At 39.7% G+C, this 19,520-nt stretch overlaps 1 protein-coding gene across 2 annotated transcripts in view; it reads left to right on the forward strand.

Annotated features, from left to right (window-relative positions):
• AP1AR (adaptor related protein complex 1 associated regulatory protein) overlaps positions 1-12,072 on the forward strand; it is a 32,491-nt gene extending 20,419 nt beyond the window's left edge. For both annotated transcript variants that reach the window (XM_024216949.2, XM_024216950.2), the window contains exons 7-10: positions 840-901; positions 2,093-2,166; positions 3,167-3,295; positions 9,789-12,072. In XM_024216949.2, the coding sequence (XP_024072717.1) occupies positions 840-901; positions 2,093-2,166; positions 3,167-3,295; positions 9,789-10,054 (531 nt within the window). In that variant the 3' untranslated portion in view covers positions 10,055-12,072. The remainder of the gene's footprint in view (positions 1-839; positions 902-2,092; positions 2,167-3,166; positions 3,296-9,788) is intronic.
• The last annotated feature ends 7,448 nt before the right edge of the window (positions 12,073-19,520 follow it).

Raw genomic sequence — 19,520 nt, forward strand, 5'->3', positions numbered from 1 at the left:
CAAAAACTGTTCAAAAATGAGTGAAACCCTATGCCCATAAGATATACATCTTGAGGCCATAAAAGGAATCCTATTACTAGGTTGTATCTCATATTCTCAATCTGTTTACACATAAGGATACAAAGAAGGCTTTAAACTGCAGAATTTAAAGGAACCAACAAATAGTAAAGTTTTTGTTCATGCAAATCAAACACTTTATCCTGATATATAAAAATAGAAATCTATGTGGCAATATTCCTTGTGCTGAGGTAATGTAAGGAAATAAAATTGCTTCTTTAAAAGTAGATTTTCTTTGTCAGATTATAGATGTTTTCTGTTGAACATGTACTAAGGACAGAACAAAACATCCAAATTGTCATATCTCAGCTGCTTTTAGAAAGTACTATGCTGAGATAAGAATAATTGAGAAGGAAAGACACTATGGTGAATAACCACTCTTATTTTCATGCTTGCAAGTAGGATGGTGCCTCATGATCACATTTCTTGTGTGCAAAATGGGTTAAAATGAAGAAGGCTCTTGCCCTTCAAGTTAGAAGGAACTGGTACTGCTGTGGAGAGAATATACTCTGAGATTAAGAAGCAAAAGTTATTTTTATCTGACAAATACTTCACCTACTTAAGAATCTGTATTAATATAATCAAAGTCCTGTCTCTTTCCCAGCTGAATTGGGGGAACTGGGATAATATTTTTAGGCCTTGCAACAGGGAGGTAGTCGATCCTAGGAGGTTGAAACTTGTTTTAATATTTTTAACTATAATATGAAGGGTATTAAGTCTGTTTCTTCAGAGTGATTTTTGAAAACTTCCTGATATATGACAACTTACACTTTGTTTGGTAGCCACATAGACTACAGAGGATTATGCAGCGAGCACCAGCAGCTAATAATGGAGAATATCAAAGGTAAGATGTGAAACAAAATACTATTTTTTTATTAATGAGTAGTAGTGGGGGAGTTTTCAGCAACTGAGGATGTGTTCTTTCCCATCTTCCCCCATCTGGCTGTTTCAAATAAGGGATATTTTTATTCTGAAAATGCTGTTTTCCCCTCGCCACTAAAAAGTAGCCATTCTTGCATGTCATCATCATACTTACACACCATATTGCATTCCTACTGCCATCCTCTGGAGTTACTGGAATAATGCATGCAAAATGCTATTCCAGTCTAGAGTTACCCGAGTTATCCCTTTATCTGATGTCTTTCATGATTCAAATTTGAAATCTGCATTATAACTGTAAGTGAGTCAAACCTGTAATAGAATGGTGTCAGAGCTTTGTGCTCTCTGCTGTCACAAAACATTTTGTTAGTGAAAATAAACTCATGATTTTTATTAGCACTAGTATGGGGAGAGGTGGCAGTGGAGGGAATCAAAGAAACAATATTGGGAGCAAATGGGCAAAGAAAGTTGAGGCAAGCAACCACATTTTGAATGGATCAGAGGGGAATTATATACTTGTTAAGGAGACCAGAGAGAAGATGGTTGCGGTAATCACAGTGAGAGATGAAGAAAGCCTGAACTAGTTTTAGCTGTGTGCATGGGGTGTGGGAGGGGGGATTTTTGAAATACCATGGAGGAAGAAAATGAGGATTTGGATACTGGATGCATAGGGTAAATGAGAGAGAGAGAGAGGAGTCAAAGATAAACTGCCAGGTTATGAGTCTGAGATGAAGGTGGTGTTAGTGGTGAAAGAGAATGAGGGAAGAGGAGTGGATATGGGAGGAAGGTTCAGGGAGTCCAGTTTTAGCCATGTTAAGTTACCTGCAAGTTATCAAAGGAGATGTTAGAGAGCAGGGATGTAAGATTGGAAGGAAGGAGACAAATATGTAGTGGAATGTAATTTTGCAAGTCATCTGTATAAAGATGGTAGCTGAAACTGCGTGAGCAGACATGATTTCTTAAGGTTAACAAGAGGGTGCCATGTACAATGCTCTGTGAGATCCCCATGAAAAGTGAGATATGAGAACCTATTTAAAGATGCTAATTCATATAGACTTTTTTAAATGGTGAACCTATAAATATGCTAGAAAACTATAAATGCTAGGCTTGATCACTGATACCTCTGGATGTAATAAGCAAAATGTTGTTTTTACAGCTCAGTGGCAGAGGAGGAGTTTGATTGTTCTTTGAGAAATATAAAGCTCCACTATGAAGCTTTTCGAAGTAGCAGTAAGTGATTTTCAAAATACATTTTGGAATTAGATGTTCTATAAATAACCGTGGAGCAAATTGTGTTTGAATATCCTTTTCCGAAGAAAAATCGCCTTGTTTTCCCACATTTGGGTCTATACTTCTGTATAAGACAAGGTAGGAACTTCTGTTCCTCTTGGATTTTTGAGCTGTGGAGGCATCTGGAGATGTACTTCATATACCCTTTAGACAGGTGCCTGTACTGTATCCAGCACTCAAAGTTGTTTCATCTAATAAAACGAGTTTTGAACTAGCACCCAAACTGAGCTCCTCAGGCTGACTTCTACTGGTTATCCAGGGTTTTCCAGGCACTGAAGTGGCAGTGTCCCACAGAGACATCCAGAGAACACCTAGGTGTTGCAGGAGAAGGTCCTGTATATCAGTGGTTTTCAACCTGTGGTCCGTAGATTCCTGAGGGTCCGCAGACTATGTAAGATTTCCATTCCAAATTTTTTAGGGTTCTGCAAATGAGAAAAGGTTGAAAGCCATTGATGTATATGATACTCTCACCCTTGAATCAGTTCTGACCCAGTACCCCATTATCTTATTAATGGGCTTTGCATTGTTGGAAGCGCAGTCTCTGAAGTGTAAAAAGAGTATCTGGCTGCTTGTAATTAAGAATCCTGTAGAACTCTAGAAATCCTTGTTAACCCTGGCCAGATTCCAACTTGGATAATTGCATTCTATGTTTAAATCCCTGTGTAGTTTTAATTGGATACAGTATTCTTCACTGTCGTACCTTAATTGTTTAATGTTGTGAACTGTTAAAAAGCTGTTGTATGCTCTCCCAAAGGAGGATACATTTCATTAAATTGGTGGATGGAAGTGATTCATTAAATAGTGATGCTGAGGCTTAATTTTAGTTGGTTTGCAAGGTGCTTAGTTTCTAAGTAAAAGTTGCTGTGGATATGTGATAGTTTTGGCTATTAAATCTTGAACCCAAATATGTATGTGAATTAAAAACACCTTCTTGATGTAGGACTTTCATCTGATGCTACCATTCTGACACCAAACACGGAGAGCAGCTGTGACTTAATGACCAAAACAAAATCAACAAGTGGAAATGATGACAGCACTTCACTAGATCTAGAGTGGGAAGATGAAGAAGGTACTTACTCTGTCATACAATACTGTTTGTCATACAAACCTTGTATAGGTCAAAAACATTAACCATTTCAATGACTGTATGTAGTTTGACAACACCAAAAAATGCTGTTTCTTCTAAAGAAGAAAATGGCTGAAAAAACATTTTGAGCATGCTTTTTTAAATGTGTGATTTATTCTCTTTTAAGATCACAACTGGTGATGAAGATGATGATTTTGTCATAGGAAGATTAGCTTAAATACATTTATTAGAATAACTCTAATATTTTCACGTGTCTGAGCAATGAAAACTAAGTTCCTTAGAGTCTTTAGCAAATTTGCTTCAGGTTTCAACATCGCATGGTAACCTCACTAGTAGTAAACCTGCAACAAAATATAACAGTTAAGAAATACTGCCCCCTTGTGAGCAAGTAGCATCAGGAATTGATTACTAATGCTTGCTTTTGTTGTTTCACTACCTAGGATGTAAAAATAATTAATTTAACGGGTATGCACAAACTGTTTAAAGGTAAATATATTCCTTACAATTTACGTGGGGTTTCCATTCTTCACACGCAACCCAAAAATGTAGTGATCTGGAGAAAATCTACGACTTGGTCTTAAATTCACTTTTGAAAGGCAGAATTTTCTTTTAGCTCTCTAAAAATATCCAGGCTCATATCTGAGCATATTTCTATATTGGGTGAATTTCTGCTGAAGTAACCGGAGCCTAGACAGTGATTTTTTTGTATATAGTGTTAAGTACCTTGAACTTTATCCATTAGTGGATTGGCAGCCAGTGCAGAGAGTGGGTGTTATATGCTCTCCTTGGCCTGCCCCACACAGAAAGCAGGGGAAAATTGCATTTTGGACTTCCTCAAGCTTCTGGGTTCCTTTCACTGTCTTTGGTAGGGCCCACTGCTATATCCAACCAAGTGATTACAAAAGCATAGATGAACATGGTGGGTTACATCTGAAGGGGAGGTGCAATTTTCACCAGCCATAGTTGAGGGGGAAAATGCTGTTGTGGTGACTGAAATAATTTTGGCAATCTCAGAGCAATAAATCTAACTAGACCACAAACTTGTGGATTGCAGTGCTTGGCAGTCTTCAACTGATAAAGCAGTTACAGATTAAGTTGGCATTTCATTGTGACCCTTGCCAGAAACATCACTTCCATTTTGATTGCGTTGATTTCTAGCCAGCTGGCTAAATAATGGAAAATTTATTCACATATAATTTGATGAAAAATTGCCAAAGTTCAAAACTAAGTATTCAAGCAGTTATAATTGAGATCCCACTTTCTGCCAGTCATTGAGTGATTCTGCCAATGGTGGTATCTGGAACATATGAAAAGGGAGCGTATATTTAAAGTTGAATGTCATGGCTGATCACACTGCAACCCATATTATCGGATGGGCTCCCCAGTCACGTTAAATCTTGAATAGAAAAAATGGCAAGGTGGATCCTTGAGAAATCCCTGCAGGGAAGAAGGCATAGTCTTCACTGCTCTGAAACAATTAGAAAAAACTGATCATGACCATCTGAATGGATTCCAGATGTCTCAGTTGTCAGAACCACTGATGCAGTGTGGAACACTCCTGAATGTCAGAGAAGTATCAACAAAGACATCTGTCCATTTGCCCCGCATAGACTGTTTAGGTACTATGTTGATGGGTGCTATCAAAATACATATGTAAGGGAGAGGCTAGATCTCATACCACAAAAAGCCAGAAAGGTTAGAAGGGTATGGAGAAAACTTTGCGTGCTCAAGTTCTTATATATGATCTGGTTATACATTTTTGCTGTTAATGAACAGGGTATTGTTCGATTGTAGACCAAAAGTATACCAATTTTTAAAATGGGTCTCTGCCTAATGGCCACCTAACTAGAATAAACCTTGTGAGGGAATTAAACTTTGCGTGACCGAAAGACGTTTCCAAGTTAGGGAGCTCTGAACTAAGGCTTCTGGAAATGTCTAAGTTTGTCTATATACTTTTTACTTCATCTTCAAATTAGATGATTAGTAGTGGTAGTAAATATTTATATTATGATATTGCCCTAAAGACCAAGAGTAGACCAAGGGAAGGAGATGAGGATACATCATATATCAGATGAGTATCATGAAGAATAGTCAATAATAGTAATGTTGTGGTATCGTATATATTTGCAGCATATTTCATCCTGTTTGGTATAGTAAATTGTTTAAAGTGTTGCAGCCAACGCAGGGGAATTCTAGATTAGTCCTTGTCCTAACAGATAAAGAGAAACTGATCTCAGAAGTAAAAGTTGATAGCTTAGGTACAAGTGATCATGACTTGATCACATTTATAATGTGCAAACAGAAGAAAGTCCAGACTAGTAAAAAATAAACTCGCACACACATATATATATACATATAGTTAGTACTTAAGTAGGACCAATTTCACAAAACTGAAAACAATTGTGAGCCAAATCTGCTGGGAGGAAGAATTTAATTAGAAAAATGTGAATGATGATTGGGAGTCATTTAAGAACCTTATTAGATGCTCAAAAATCCACAATTGAGGAAGAAGGCTGTGCTGGTTAAAAAACCAGCATAGTTTAATGCAGAAGTGAAGGCAGCTATAAAAAAATTATTTAAAACAAATGGAAGAAAGGGGGAGGTTCATGGTAATGGATATAAATCAGAAATTAGGAATTGTAAAAAATTGATAAGTAAAGGTAAGAGATTTCTCCTTGTATCCATGGCCAGCAGAGTTAAGGACATAAAGGAGTTTTTTAAATATATAAAGAATCCTGACAAAGGTATTAGTCCATTACTAGAGGGAAATGGTAGCATTATCAGTAATAATGCAAAAAAGGCAGTGTTCAAGAAATATTTCTGTTCTGCATTTGGGGGGAAACAGATGATGCAGTCTCATCTTAAAGTTACTCTTGGGGGAATTCTGTGCCAAAAAATTAAGAAGTCTGTGCACAATATTTTAAAATTCTGCATATTTTATTTGTCAAAATAACACAATATAATCACACTAGTTTCAATTATTTTGGTAATTTATTTCAAAATACCTGTCAGCAAGTATGTCTGTAACAAAATAGACAACAAAAAAAGATTCAGGAAGTGTTTGTGGACAAATAGATTTACTGAGCATATTAATACAGAACTTTGAGTAATTCATTTAAACTACAATACAGAAACTTATTTCCTGGACCCCTCAGAAGCAGTGCAAAGGCTTAGGGGGAGTCAGGGGTAACGGAGGAGCTGATGGAGATGAAAGTAATTTCTGGGAAGGCGCCTGGAATGTTGTTGGATGTGGGTGGGAGAAGTATGGAACAGGTGTTTTTTGGGGGGGAGGGAGGGGGAATTGTGAGGGAGTGGGGGATCCTTCTCTATGCAGACCTTGGCTGACCCCTAGTCTCTCCCATTCAGTTAAGCACATCTGCTCCATCCCCATGTGTCCCAGCACCCCCCCTCCCATTTAGGCACTGCCCTAGTCTGTTCCCCCCCCCCCCCCCATATCCCATGCCTCCTCACCTGGCCCCACAGACAGGGCACTGTGAGGAACGCAGCCTCTCTGCCTTCCTATCCACTGCTGCCTGTTACATCCGGTGAGCCGGCTGCCCTTTGTTCTGGTGCCATAGCAGCCCCGGTAGGCGAAAGATGTAACTACAGTGGCTCTCTGGCAGAATGTATTTTCTGCAGAGGGAAAAAAAAATCTGCAGGGGACATGAATTTTGCGTGTTTGCAGTGTTGCAGAATTCTCCCAGGTGTATACAGTGATGGTAACACTCTTTCCATTTCACTAGTATCTCTGTAAGTTGTTAAACAGAAGCTACTAAAGTTGGCATTTTTAAATCAGCGGGTCTAGATAACTTGCATCCAAGAGTTTTAAAAGAGCATGCTGAAGAGCTCATTAAACTGTTAATGTTGATTTTCAATGAGTCTTTGAATACCGGGGAAGTTCCAGAAGACTGGAAGAAAGCTAATTTTTTAAAGGGTAAATGGGATGACCTAGGTATTCATAGGCCCATCAGCCTGACGTCAATCCCAGGCAAAACAGAGTAGCTGATATGGGACTCAGTATAAGTTTATGAAAAATAGATCCTGTCAAACTAACTTGACATCTTTTTTTGATGAGATTACAAAGTTTGGTTGATTAAAGGTAATAGTGTTGATGTAATATACTTAGACTTCTATAAGGCATTTTACTTGGTACCGCACAACATTTTGATTAAAAAACTAGAATGATATAAAATTAACATGGCACATATTAAATGGATTACAAACTGGCTAAATGATAGGCCTCAAAATGTAAATGTAAAAGGTGGATCGAGTCCGTATGTCTCCAGTAGGATCCTGTGGGAATTGGTTCTTGGCCCTATGCTATTTAACATCTTTATCAATGACCTGGGAGAAGACATAAAATCATCACTGATAAAGTGTGCAGATGATACAGATTGGGGAAGCAGTAAATAATGAAGAGGACAGGTCATTGATTCGGAGTGATCTAGATTGCTGGAGGACAGTTTACCAAGCAAACAATAACACATAGCCATATTAAAACACATAATGTATATATCTTGGAACAAAGAACATAGGCCATACTTACAGGATGAGGAACTCTATTCTGGGAAGCAAGGACTCGGAGGGAACCAGTGACTTAGAAAAAGATTTGGGGGTTGTGGTGGATAATCAGCTGAACATGAACTCCCAATGTGACGCTGTGGCCAAAAGAGCCAACGCAATCCTGGGATGCATAAACAGGGGAATCTCAAGTAGGGTTGTAAAATAGATGTAAAATAACTTCTGTATTTGGCTTTGGTGCAACCACTCCTGAAATACTGTGTCCAGTTCTGGTGTCCATAATTCAAGGAGAATATTGATAAATTGGAGAGGGTTCAGAGAAGAGCCATGATAATGATTAAAGGATTGGAAAACATGCCTTATAGTGATAGACTCAAGAAGCTCAATATATTTAGCTTAACAAAGAGAAGGTTAAGGGGTGACTTGATTACAGTCTGTAAGTACCTACATGAGGAATACACATTTAATAATGGGTTCTTCAATCTAGCATAGAAAGGTGTAACATGATTCAATGGCTAGAAGTTGAAGCTAGACAAATTCAGACTGTAAATAAGGTGTAAACTTTTAACAGTGAGAGTAATTAACCATTGGAACAATTTACCATCACTGATATTTTTTTAAATCAAAATTTGATCTTTTTCTAAAAGATTTGCTCTAGGAATTATTTTGGGGAAGTTCTATGGCCTATGTTATACAGGAGGACAGGCTAAATTATCACAATGGTCCCGTCTGGCCTTGGAATCTATGAATTTACTGATATTTTCTATTCTTGCTCTGAATATCTTTATGGTAAACAAGTTGTCACATACAGTTAACATGGAACTGCAATAAAGTTACACTGTCATTTCACCCTGTTAACAGTATAACTTGTTAAAGGATACTGTTTATCTTTCTTGATGACACCTTCAGTGAAGTGTCAGTAGCAAAGGAACAAAGAGATTGAAATATTGCTAAACTTCACAAGTACCCAGTGAGTGGATGTAAACTTTTTCCTGGAATCTCAAGTGATAAAGGGTGTTCATTATATAAATAGCATACTACAAGTGAAGCAGACTCACTGCAGTAATCCAAGTTTAAAATGAGAGGGATTTAATTAGGAGGGTGGAGTAAACCTGACCATAATGAGAACAGAGGCACAGTAAATCTTTCATTGCCTCTGCAACTTTCACTTCTTTCCATTGGCAGAGGAGACAGTTTATACACCTCTGGAGATAATGCAGCATTCTCTGCATTGCTAACATCCCTCTCTTTTGGAAAATCTCTAACCTGTTATGCAAATTTCTGATCAACTTGGCTTACTTTGTGTATGTATCTTGAATTTGTCCTCTTTGTATAAAGCAAAATGGTATCTGTGTCTAGGGAAACACAATTTCTGAACTTCAGAATCCATTTCACTCGGTGAAGATTTCTTCTGCTATCACTGTGTCAGGAAGCTACAAGCAGATACATTACTACAGATCATATGATTTAACAGGAGTTAGTAGCTTTCACAGAAATTTCATGGAAGCAGAAGGTTTTTAATATGTCTGTATGTGTTCAGAATACATACATACCTATCAAGTAGAAAGGGCAGCAGATTGGTTAGTGGGAAAGACTGTCAACAAACCTGATCCTATTTAGCCATGCTTCTTGCCTTCTTTAAAAACAAAAAAAGGCTAGAAAATAGTTTCGTTATCGAACAGGTAATCAATTTCCTTGTGGCCAATTAACAACTAAAGAAGGTATTGATGCCCTTACTTGCATTGACATGAACAAGACTGCTTGCAGAGTGAGGTACTAGTCAGTAAGAGCAAAAGTATCAGAATCTGGCTCTAAATGTGTTCTTGTTAGCATTTAATATTTTAGCAAAAATGTGATGACACATTCTCCTCTTCCCTTAGTGTCTGCCCCCCCACTCGTCCCCCCACCCCCCCAAAAAAAGTTGTGGCTTTTTAAAAGTTATCTTAAATTGCAGGCATGAACAGAATGATTCCAATGAGAGAGCGCTCTAAAACAGAAGAAGATATACTCCGAGCAGCACTAAAATTTAGCAGCAAGAAGACAGGAAGTAATCCAACCTCAGCTTCTGATGATTCAAATGGTTTGGAGTGGGAGAATGATTTTGTTAGTGCTGAGATGGATGATAATGGCAATTCAGAGTATGCTGGATTTGTGAATCCTGTAATAGAACTGTCTGCGTCAGACATAAATAAATCCGATGCTGATCAACAAGACAGATAGTGAAATTGTGTGGCTGTTGTTAATGGCAAAATGTTTAAAGTTAAATGGAGTGTACAGAAATGTGAGGCTTGTGTAAGAAAAGGAAGGAAACCATATTGTAATGCTCATTAGCAAGGAATGGGAATGATTTGTTATCTGAGTTACTTCAGAATTAAGTGCAATTTTATCATCTACCTTATAAATGTTTATGAAAATACTGGGGTGATTCTATCTTGTATATTTCTGGAAATTTGGGATTCGTATAAAATTATCTGCACTAATTTAAGATTCACAGCTTGACATACCTATATTTTAACTAGCCACTTTATTTCAGTGTATTTCTCCTGATTTGTTTTACATGTCATTGGCCTAATATTTATCTTGAAAATAAATATCCTACATAAGTTATCTTAATACTTAAATGTATTAAGTGGTGGGTGAGGATCTGTGGCCTGCAATGTGCAGGAGCTCAGACTAGATTATCATGATGGTCCGTTCTGGCCTTAAGGTCTGAGAATGTGAAAGCGGTGAGAGATTACTTTTATAAATTGCCTTTTTCCATTATCTATTTGATTTGTTCTTTAACACAGGGAGGCCGAGTCAACAGTTTATCACATGTGAAATTGTCTATTTGCAATTGGTTTATTACCTCAACTTATTTCTTACCTTTTTTTAATTTGAATTATTTTCTTGTACCAAGCATAATGATTCCAATGGCATAGAAACAAGATTAGACAAGATTTATCATGTAAAATGATGTATTATGTTTAGTGAAAGTATGCTACCTAAAGATTTTTTTATAGCTGATTTTCTGTACGTCAACGGGAAATTTTGAAATTTGAAAGTTAATTAAAGGAAAATTTAGAGGACCAAAGGTTCAGTTTTTTTCACTTACAGCTCATCAAATGCTGCTAGTACAAAAGTGTTTAGAGAGACTTTTAACTTGTGGAATACTTATAATTTCTTCAGCTTTGTATGAATAATTCTTAAAGTCAGCATTATGTGAACAGACTTGCAGTATATGGGGGGGAAAATCACTTGTCTGCTAGGTTTGGAAGAAAGAGATCCTAAAACAGAGTTCCTGTGGCTATATTAACACAAACAGGAATACACATCCTTTCCAGTTACAAAACAATACATTGAACTTTTCAAGCTTTCCTATGCTTTGTAACTGGATAGTTATCATCACTGAGATGAGTTGAAACTTAAGCAGGCCTTCAATTACCACTGACCTTGTGGAATCTGATGCATATTCTCCCCTTATGTTTTGATTATGAATTATGTAAAACAAAAACTAACTGGAGAGGCTGTGTAAAACACAGTTGTAAATGTGTTTTTCCTGAGCTTGCAGTAAAGCTTTACTCTCCTAATGTAAATTGTGTGTTCCTCTATAGCGTCTTTCTGAATAAGGATTTTCATGCGTGGCTCTTTATTTTTAGAATAAAGGCAATGCACTTCCTCAAAGTTACAAAAAGCTACATCATCAGAAATAACTAAGTATATATTATCTAAAGTGTGTAACCCATTTAGATATCTGAGCCCCTATAATATGATAGGGTTGTGGTAGTTTGATCTTCCTCATGCCTTTTATCTAAAATTAAAATACCAGACACTTTGACTAAATATGTACATACAGTGACACTTTAGGAAACCGCTAAATCTTTTAATGTACTTAACATTCCATTTCTTAATTTAAGTTGTAGCTATGTTGTTGGAAATATTTTAATGTAATATCTACATTTGCAATGCCTGTAATATGTTTTTTAAAAGTTTGTACACATCAAATGTATATTTTTGTTTTGGTGTAAGCAACTACTGTGTAATTTTTTTCTTGACATATTCATATGCTAAGGAAAGGCAACTTTCTCAAGCTGTAAATAAACTTTTTTTACTTGAAAACTAACCCACACAACCTTTGTCACTTTTTTCTGTTTAAAAAACATGTTCTGCAAACCATGGTCACAAGTGAACTACTATTGATGACAAAGGGTCTTGATTGTTGAGCAAGCAGAAAATCAGAAAGAAGGGGGAAGATATAACTTGGACTGCAGATTATTTTATTATAGTGACACACATGGTTATTAGTAACATTCCACTTTCACAGTTAAATGAGTCGCAATCATTTTGACTTAAAAATGACAATGGAGTCAGTATTTTTCTTAAAATAATTTAAGAAAAATGGCTGAATGAGACAAACTGCTTTTAAACAGCCATTGAAACAGTTCTGCAGTATATATGCTCACACATTTATACATATGAAACTGTATAAAAGTACACAAGTATAATTAAAATTATGATTTTTGAAGGATGGAAATATCTTTACTTCATCATGCTCAGTTACTATCTTCCTCTTTTTGTCTCTGTTTTAAGAGAGAAGCTGATCAAGTGTTGATGTATTTCTGCTTTTTTCGAGAAGTTCACTTTTTGTTTGAGTAAGTTACCAGAGTGACCTTTACAGATGGGTTTTGAGTAAAAAATGGGGAGGGGGTTTCCGCTCAATTTGGAAAATTAAGATAGTTTTTCACTTCTTTCTTTATAGGTTATTTCAAGTCAACTTGCACTGTTTACTATACAACTGAAAGACTAGTCAATATTGTAAACTTAAGGTTGCAACTGATTGTTTGTTTTGTTTGTTTTTTAAAAGTGTCCACGGATTTTTATTGTAATGGGAACATTTCTAATAGAAGTCCTGAACTTGGAGTCAAATTTGAACTAGTAGTGTGTCTTCAAGATTCATCCTTCTTAACTGCAGGAAGCATTGTAGGTAAATTAGCCACAACAGATTAGGAAAGCAGAGGGATTTTAGTGTGTTGCCCAAAATTGCACAGCGGTAGAGTGGCGATGATACACAATCACCTTGACTTGCAGTTTCCTTATGTAACTATTGGACAATACTGCCCCTCATAGTGAGAGAGCTGTTTCTGAAAGGAAAGTCTAACAAGATGCAGTAGTAGAGCAATAAGAGGGAACATGCACAGTTTTAGATTGCAGTATTCCTTTGTTCTAGTCACTGTTAATACATGTCTCATAATTGCTAAAATTCACTGTTGACCCTTCCCATTTGTCTGGTCTACTAAAAATTCTGCCAAAAGCTGTCATCTCTGCTGTTACAGGGGATTAGAAGTAGCCAAAATGGGTAAAAAGAACAGGAGTACTTGTGGCACCTTAGAGACTAACAAATTTATTAGAGCATAAGCTTTCGTGGGCTACAACCCACTTCTTCGGATGCATATTGAGTGAAACATATCGAGGAGATATATATACACACATACAGGGAGCATGAACAAGTGGGAGTTGTCTTACCAACTCTGAGAGGCCAATTAAGTAAGAGAAAAAAACTTTTGAAGTGATAATCAAGGTAGCCAAGTACAGACAGTTTGATAAGAAGCAAGTGTGAGAATACTTACAAGGGGAGATAGATTCAATGTTTGTAATGGCTCAGCCATTCCCAATCCCTATTTAGCCCTGAGTTGATTGTGTCTAGTTTGCATATCAGTCTCTACGCAAAAGAATTAATGGACACAAATCTGACATCAGGAATCATAATACTCAAAAACCAGTGGGAGAACACTTTAACCTGTCTGGCCATTCTATGACAGACCTGCGGGTGGCTATCTTAAAACAGAAAAACTTCAAAAACAGACTCCAACGAGAGACTGCTGAGCTGGAATTGATATGCAAACTAGACACAATCAACTCAGGGTTAAACAGGGATTGGGAATGGCTGAGCCATTACAAACATTGAATCTATCTCCCCTTGTAAGTATTCTCACACTTGCTTCTTATCAAACTGTCTGTACTTGGCTACCTTGATTATCACTTCAAAAGTTTTTTTCTCTTACTTAATTGGCCTCTCAGAGTTGGTAAGACAACTCCCACCTGTTCATGCTCTCTGTATGTGTGTATATATATCTCCTCGATATGTTTCACTCAATATGCATCCGAAGAAGTGGGTTGTAGCCCACGAAAGCTTATGCTCTAATAAATTTGTTAGTCTCTAAGGTGCCACAAGTACTCCTGTTCTTTTTGCGGATACAGACTAACACGGCTGCTACTCTGAAACCTGTCAAAATGGGTAGACAATCCTGATCTCATGATGCAAATGTCACATTGCCCTTACGTTTTTTCTCAGTAGGATGTCGGGCTCACTGACGTCGGTGACTGCCTGAGAGAATTTTTGTTGGAGATTAGTGTTTTAGTCGGAGGAGTTTCATTTTCAACAAGTTATTAGGGGGGAGGTGATTGCAAATGATCACCCCCACCCCAATTTTTGAAGATAATTTTTAGTTTGTGGTGCAAAGGTGGTAGCTTTTTACTGTAGAATCACCCAGGCAGCCTCATCAGGACAGAGGATAAGTTGTGTCACTTTGTGGTCAAGTTGCTGCACAGAATGATGCAAGCAATTCCACCAGTAAACCAAACAGTTTCCGTTCAAAAGGCTTGTGCTATGTGCTTTAATAAAATCTCACAGATAGCATTAAACCACTTGTCATGTGGGCGGGACATATTCAGCACTGTCAGCTAAACTTCATGTGAGCAAAGTTGTTTGATGCAGTGATTTAAAAAGGCTGCTGAGCACTCAAAAGTGTTCAGTATTGGTATTCTTAATGTTACAATCACCAGTGTAGCCAAACCAAGACAAGACTTAAGAAACTGTCATGTGGGCCCCCTATGTTTCTGCATAACTAAGCCAAAGATGTAGGGCAAAGCTTTCCTTCAAGGGGCTCATGGCAGTCTTTAGGGATAAGGAGAGGGAGGTGCCATTAGTCTTTCAGATCTCTAACAAAGCTTTTGTAATGTCCATTGTTACTGTTTTACTTTCACTATTTTGCTCTGTTGGGGGGGAAAAGACTGGTTTTACACTAGCGTAACTCTATTGACTTCAATGGAGTTACACCTGAGTTTCACCACTTTAAGTGTCTAAGAAGAATCAAAGCCCTGGTCTCTACAGTGAGGTTTTGCCATGACACCCAATAAGAAAATTACTTTCAACTAATTCTTGTTCTTTAATATCCTGATCCAAGAACAAATGAAGTCAAAGGAAAGACTCAGAGTGTCCCTGGATCCAGCCCTACGGGTATGTCTCCACTTCAGCTGGGAGTGAGTCTCCCAACTCAGTAAGATAGATTCAAGCTAGCACACTAAAAATAGCAGTGTAGAAGTTGTGGGGTAGCTTGGGGTACCCAAGCTGTGGGTAGCTTTTGCAGATGCAGGGAGTTGAGTGGGCATGAGAGCCTGAGATGCAGCCCAAGCAGCAACATCTACTCTGTTGTAGTTCGAGCATTAGCTCAAGTCGAGCTAGCATGAGTTTTTCTACCCAGGTTGAGAGGCTCGCTCCCAGCTGCAGTGTAGACATACCCTAAGACAGAGTACTTGCTAAACATCCACATTCTGCTGGGCACCCATCTTACCTGTAAAGATGGAGGATATAGATATTTCTTTATTACACTTACGTTTTACATCTTTAGCTATTAGAAAACTAGTAATGATATTAAAGATCACTAGGGCATCTAGCAGGCAGAGGAACATGCCAGAGGTGATCCCAGTTTTCACTATGAGACTTTCTGCAACTACATACACTGTGTGCACCCAAGAATGTGGATACTGCTGTGAACCTTGGTGAAAAATTACAGGTAAATAACTTTTTTCTTATTCATTTGGCAGTGCAAAAATAAACCATCAGCTATTTTCTAAGTATGTGCCTTATTGTTGAAGCTAAATCATGTTCTAAAACCTGCTCACTTTCAAAAAGGTTCCATGTTACGCATACCATTTTGTATTCTGCTAATGAATAGACAAGGTTTGTTTATGATATTTCATGATTTAATACCAGTATCTCCAGGCTATGGCTAAACTATCAAAGTGCAGCCATTTGTTTTCTTGCTGGCATTTTTCATCCAATTAATTCATGCAGTCTCTTCTTGCAGTAAGTTTCATGCAAAATGTGCTAGGGTGATTTACAATCTTTCTCATGTACCACGGAAAACTTTTATTGAACTGGATAAGTTATGTAAAACAAATGTCATAAACCTAGACTTAAAATAAAAATCTTGTCTTTTCTCAGATCTTGCACAGTAATTCAAACTAGCCCAAACATTTCCCAGACCACGTAGATGAATCTTCTCCACTGAATATTTATTTTATCTGAAGTGGTTTGCTTACCTTTAATGTGGGCGGACTTTGAAAATTCACAGAAACAGCATGCGAATATGGTGCACTGAGGAAAGGACACCAGAACCCAAGACAGAGAAGGAAAGACATTTTCCCTGATAGAAGAACTCTCTCTCTTTCACTCTCCTATATCTCTCAAAATCTGTTCACATCATATCTTTGGTTTTTTTTCCACACAGCTCATAATGAAGTCTGAGTCTTGAGAATTGTTGATGAAAAGTGCCTGGCTCTAGTTAGGCTATGCCACAGATTTTATGTGTATTAGCTGACAGCTATCAACTAGTAATCTGTAGATGTAACTGTCAGTATTGGTTGCCTGAGCTGCACTTCCTCCCGTTTGAAATTTTCTTGGCTAAAATCTGTTAGATAGAACTGATGATCTTAGATTACTGCAATTTCTCTACACTGGGGGCTTCATGTCCACCAGGTTTGCCTCACAGAAGTGCATATAATTCTTAAATTCTTTGGCGACCCATAATAGAAATAGAAAATGTCATTTTCCCCTATGATTTGCAGTCCCATTATGACCAAGTATGCTAGCTTTCAACAGAGTAGCTCAAAGGGGCACCCGAACAGTTGAAAGTAGATAAGAAAGAATTATTAATTTTTTTGTTGTAGGAGCAGCAGTGATCTGTATGCTATGTATAATCTGTATGCTCAAAAGGTCTGTTATACTTCCCCCCCCCCCCTTTTGTCTCCTTTCCCTCTCTGAATACCTGTGAAGTGGCTGTCCCCCTCCCACTCCCTCCTGGAATGCTTGTGGGATGAATGGGCTGGTTGAACAGCTGGAAGATCAGAAGTGCTTCCAAGTAGACAAGGTGTCTGGGACTCTAATTAGGCAGCGATCACACACCCAGTGCATGGACACTGCCCGAGGTGGAGTGTGACCAACCAGATGCGGCCAAGTCATCTCTAGTCGCAGGCCATGAGGAGCAGGTCCTTAAAAGGGGAAGGGGCCATGTGCTCAGGAGTGCATTCACAAACTTGTACCACCTGTGAAGGCCTTTCGCCCGGGTTCGCTGCGTTGCATTCCGTCGTGCCTCGGAAAGACTTACCTTCATCGCACCGTCCATCGCTGTGCTGTGGGACACTTACCTTGAAGGATCCTGACATCTCCAGTGCCTTGCCTGTCCTGGGAGCGTGAGTATGCGACTGTGAATGTGACCCTCCCCCCCTCTTTTGAGGTTAGCTATCAGTATAATAAACGTGCTGCTTTCTGCCAAACTCTGGTGGGTCATTAGTCCTCCCTAAGCTTACTAGCTGGCCCAATTTCAGGTAACATTTGTGACCTCTAATGTTTTTTAATTTGAATGTCCCTTTAGATTTTACAGTTATATAACTACTGAACCAAATTCTGCTCACACTGATGCTGACATGAAACCAGAATAACTCTGATGAAGGCCACTGCAGACATACACCAGTGGATGTAAGCGAAGGTTTTGGACCCCTGTTTAATGAAAATATAGGAAAATAATAAAGGCCTGATCCAAAGGCAGTCTATGGGAGTCTTTCCATTGACCAAGGATCAAGCTCTAAGACATTTTATCCCTGCTCTTCCGCAGTGGTGCAGCCAGGGCAAAGCAGGGTAGCCAACCACGAATGGATCACCCTGGTATAGAAAGATTCTTTAGTAGCAGAGCCACTATGGCAACCAGTGTAAATTAGCATAAACCTCAGGCTGTTCTCTAATTTATGCCAGCGCACTGGATTGGTACAGAACTGGCATATGATCAAAGGAGCAAAAAGATGGCTTTAAGCAACCTTTGCACAGCACCCTGAGTTTCACTGTGCACTCCTTGGCATGGAAGCGTTTGAATTGAATTGTCATAAGTAAATATAACTTCGGAATGTTTGTGCTTCAATATTTACACAGCACTTGTATTTTTAAATCTATTGGCATCCCCTTTGAAAGGAGTCTTCACTGGCCACAAAGTGATCTTTAAATGGAACATTTTTCTAGTGAAAAGGTCAATTTGGTATTAAGGACGTATTTCCATTTTGAGTCAAGACACGATGGCACTAACCAAATGTAGCCATGAAGGGATGTGTGTCTGCTGGGCCTAGAAGATTAAACCTTTTATTTATTATTATTATTATTATTTTTGGTGAGTGGGATTCTTATCTGAACTAACCAAAACCTTACAAATTATTTGGATTTGGGAATTTTGTTTCTCCTAAACTGTTTTGCCTATTTCCAGGGCTGAATTCTCCTACTAGTCCAGAGGTGGGCAAACTATGGCCCGCAGGCCATATCCGGCCCACGGGACTGTCCTGCACGGCCCTTGAGCTCCCGGCCGGGGAGGCTAGCCCCCAGCCCCTCCCCCCACTGTCCCCCGCAGCCTCAGCTCGCTGTGCTGCCAGCGCTCTGGGCGGCAGGGCTGCGAGCTCCTGCTGGGCAGTGTGGCTGCGAGAGCTGCCAGCCTGCCCCGGTGCTCTAGACTGCGCGGCGGCGTGGCTGGCTCCAGCTGGGTGGCGCGGCTGCCAGTCCTGGTGCTCTGAGCGGCATGGTAAAGGGGTAGGGAGTGGGGGGTTGGATAAGGGGCAAGTGGTCCCGGGGGGCAGTTGGGACAGGGAGCAGGGGGCGGTTGGATTGGCGTGGGAGTCCCAGGGGGCCTGTCAGGGGGCGGGGGTGTGGATAGGCGTCGGGACAGGGAGCAGGGGGGTTGAATAGGGGGTGGGGTCTCAGAGGGGTGGTTAGGGGCAGGGAGTCCCAGGAGGGGGCGGTCAGGGGAAAAGGAGTAGGGGGGGTTGGATGGGTCGGAGGTTCTGAGGGGGGCAGTTAGGGGGCGGGAAGTGGGAGGAGATGGATACGGGGCGGGGGCCAAGCTGTTTGCGGAGTCACAGCATTCCCTATCCAGCCCTCCATACAGTTTCGGAACCCTGATGTGGCCGTCAGGCCAAAAAGTTTGCCCATCCCTGTACTAGTCCATAGAGCTGGATCTCTATTGAATATTTTGCCTCTGTTCCACAGAAATGAATGGGACTTCCATTGCAGAATGAGTGTAGAATATACAATGAAGCTCTGTGCTGTGGCTTACGGGTCTGCTGTGTGGATTGGAAAGGAGAATTTTTATTGAATCAGCAGGTTTTTTGTGGGGGAGGGGCAGGGCCGGCTCTGGCTTTTTTGCCGCCCCAGGCAAAAAAGCCTCCGGCCGGAGCCCCGGGGGGAGGGCGGCGAGCCCCAGCGGGGGCTCCGCTCTCCCCCCGGCGGCCGGGGGGAGGGCGCCGGAGGGGAGGGCGGCCAGAGCCCTGGGAGGAGGGCGGCGAGCCCTGGCGGGGGCTCGGCTCTCCCCCTGATGGCCAGAGCGCCGGGGGC

Source organism: Terrapene carolina, unplaced genomic scaffold, assembly GCF_002925995.2.
Source record: "Terrapene carolina triunguis isolate 2854851 unplaced genomic scaffold, T_m_triunguis-2.0 Scaffold706, whole genome shotgun sequence".
In the NCBI taxonomy this organism is placed as follows: Eukaryota; Metazoa; Chordata; order Testudines; family Emydidae; genus Terrapene; species Terrapene triunguis.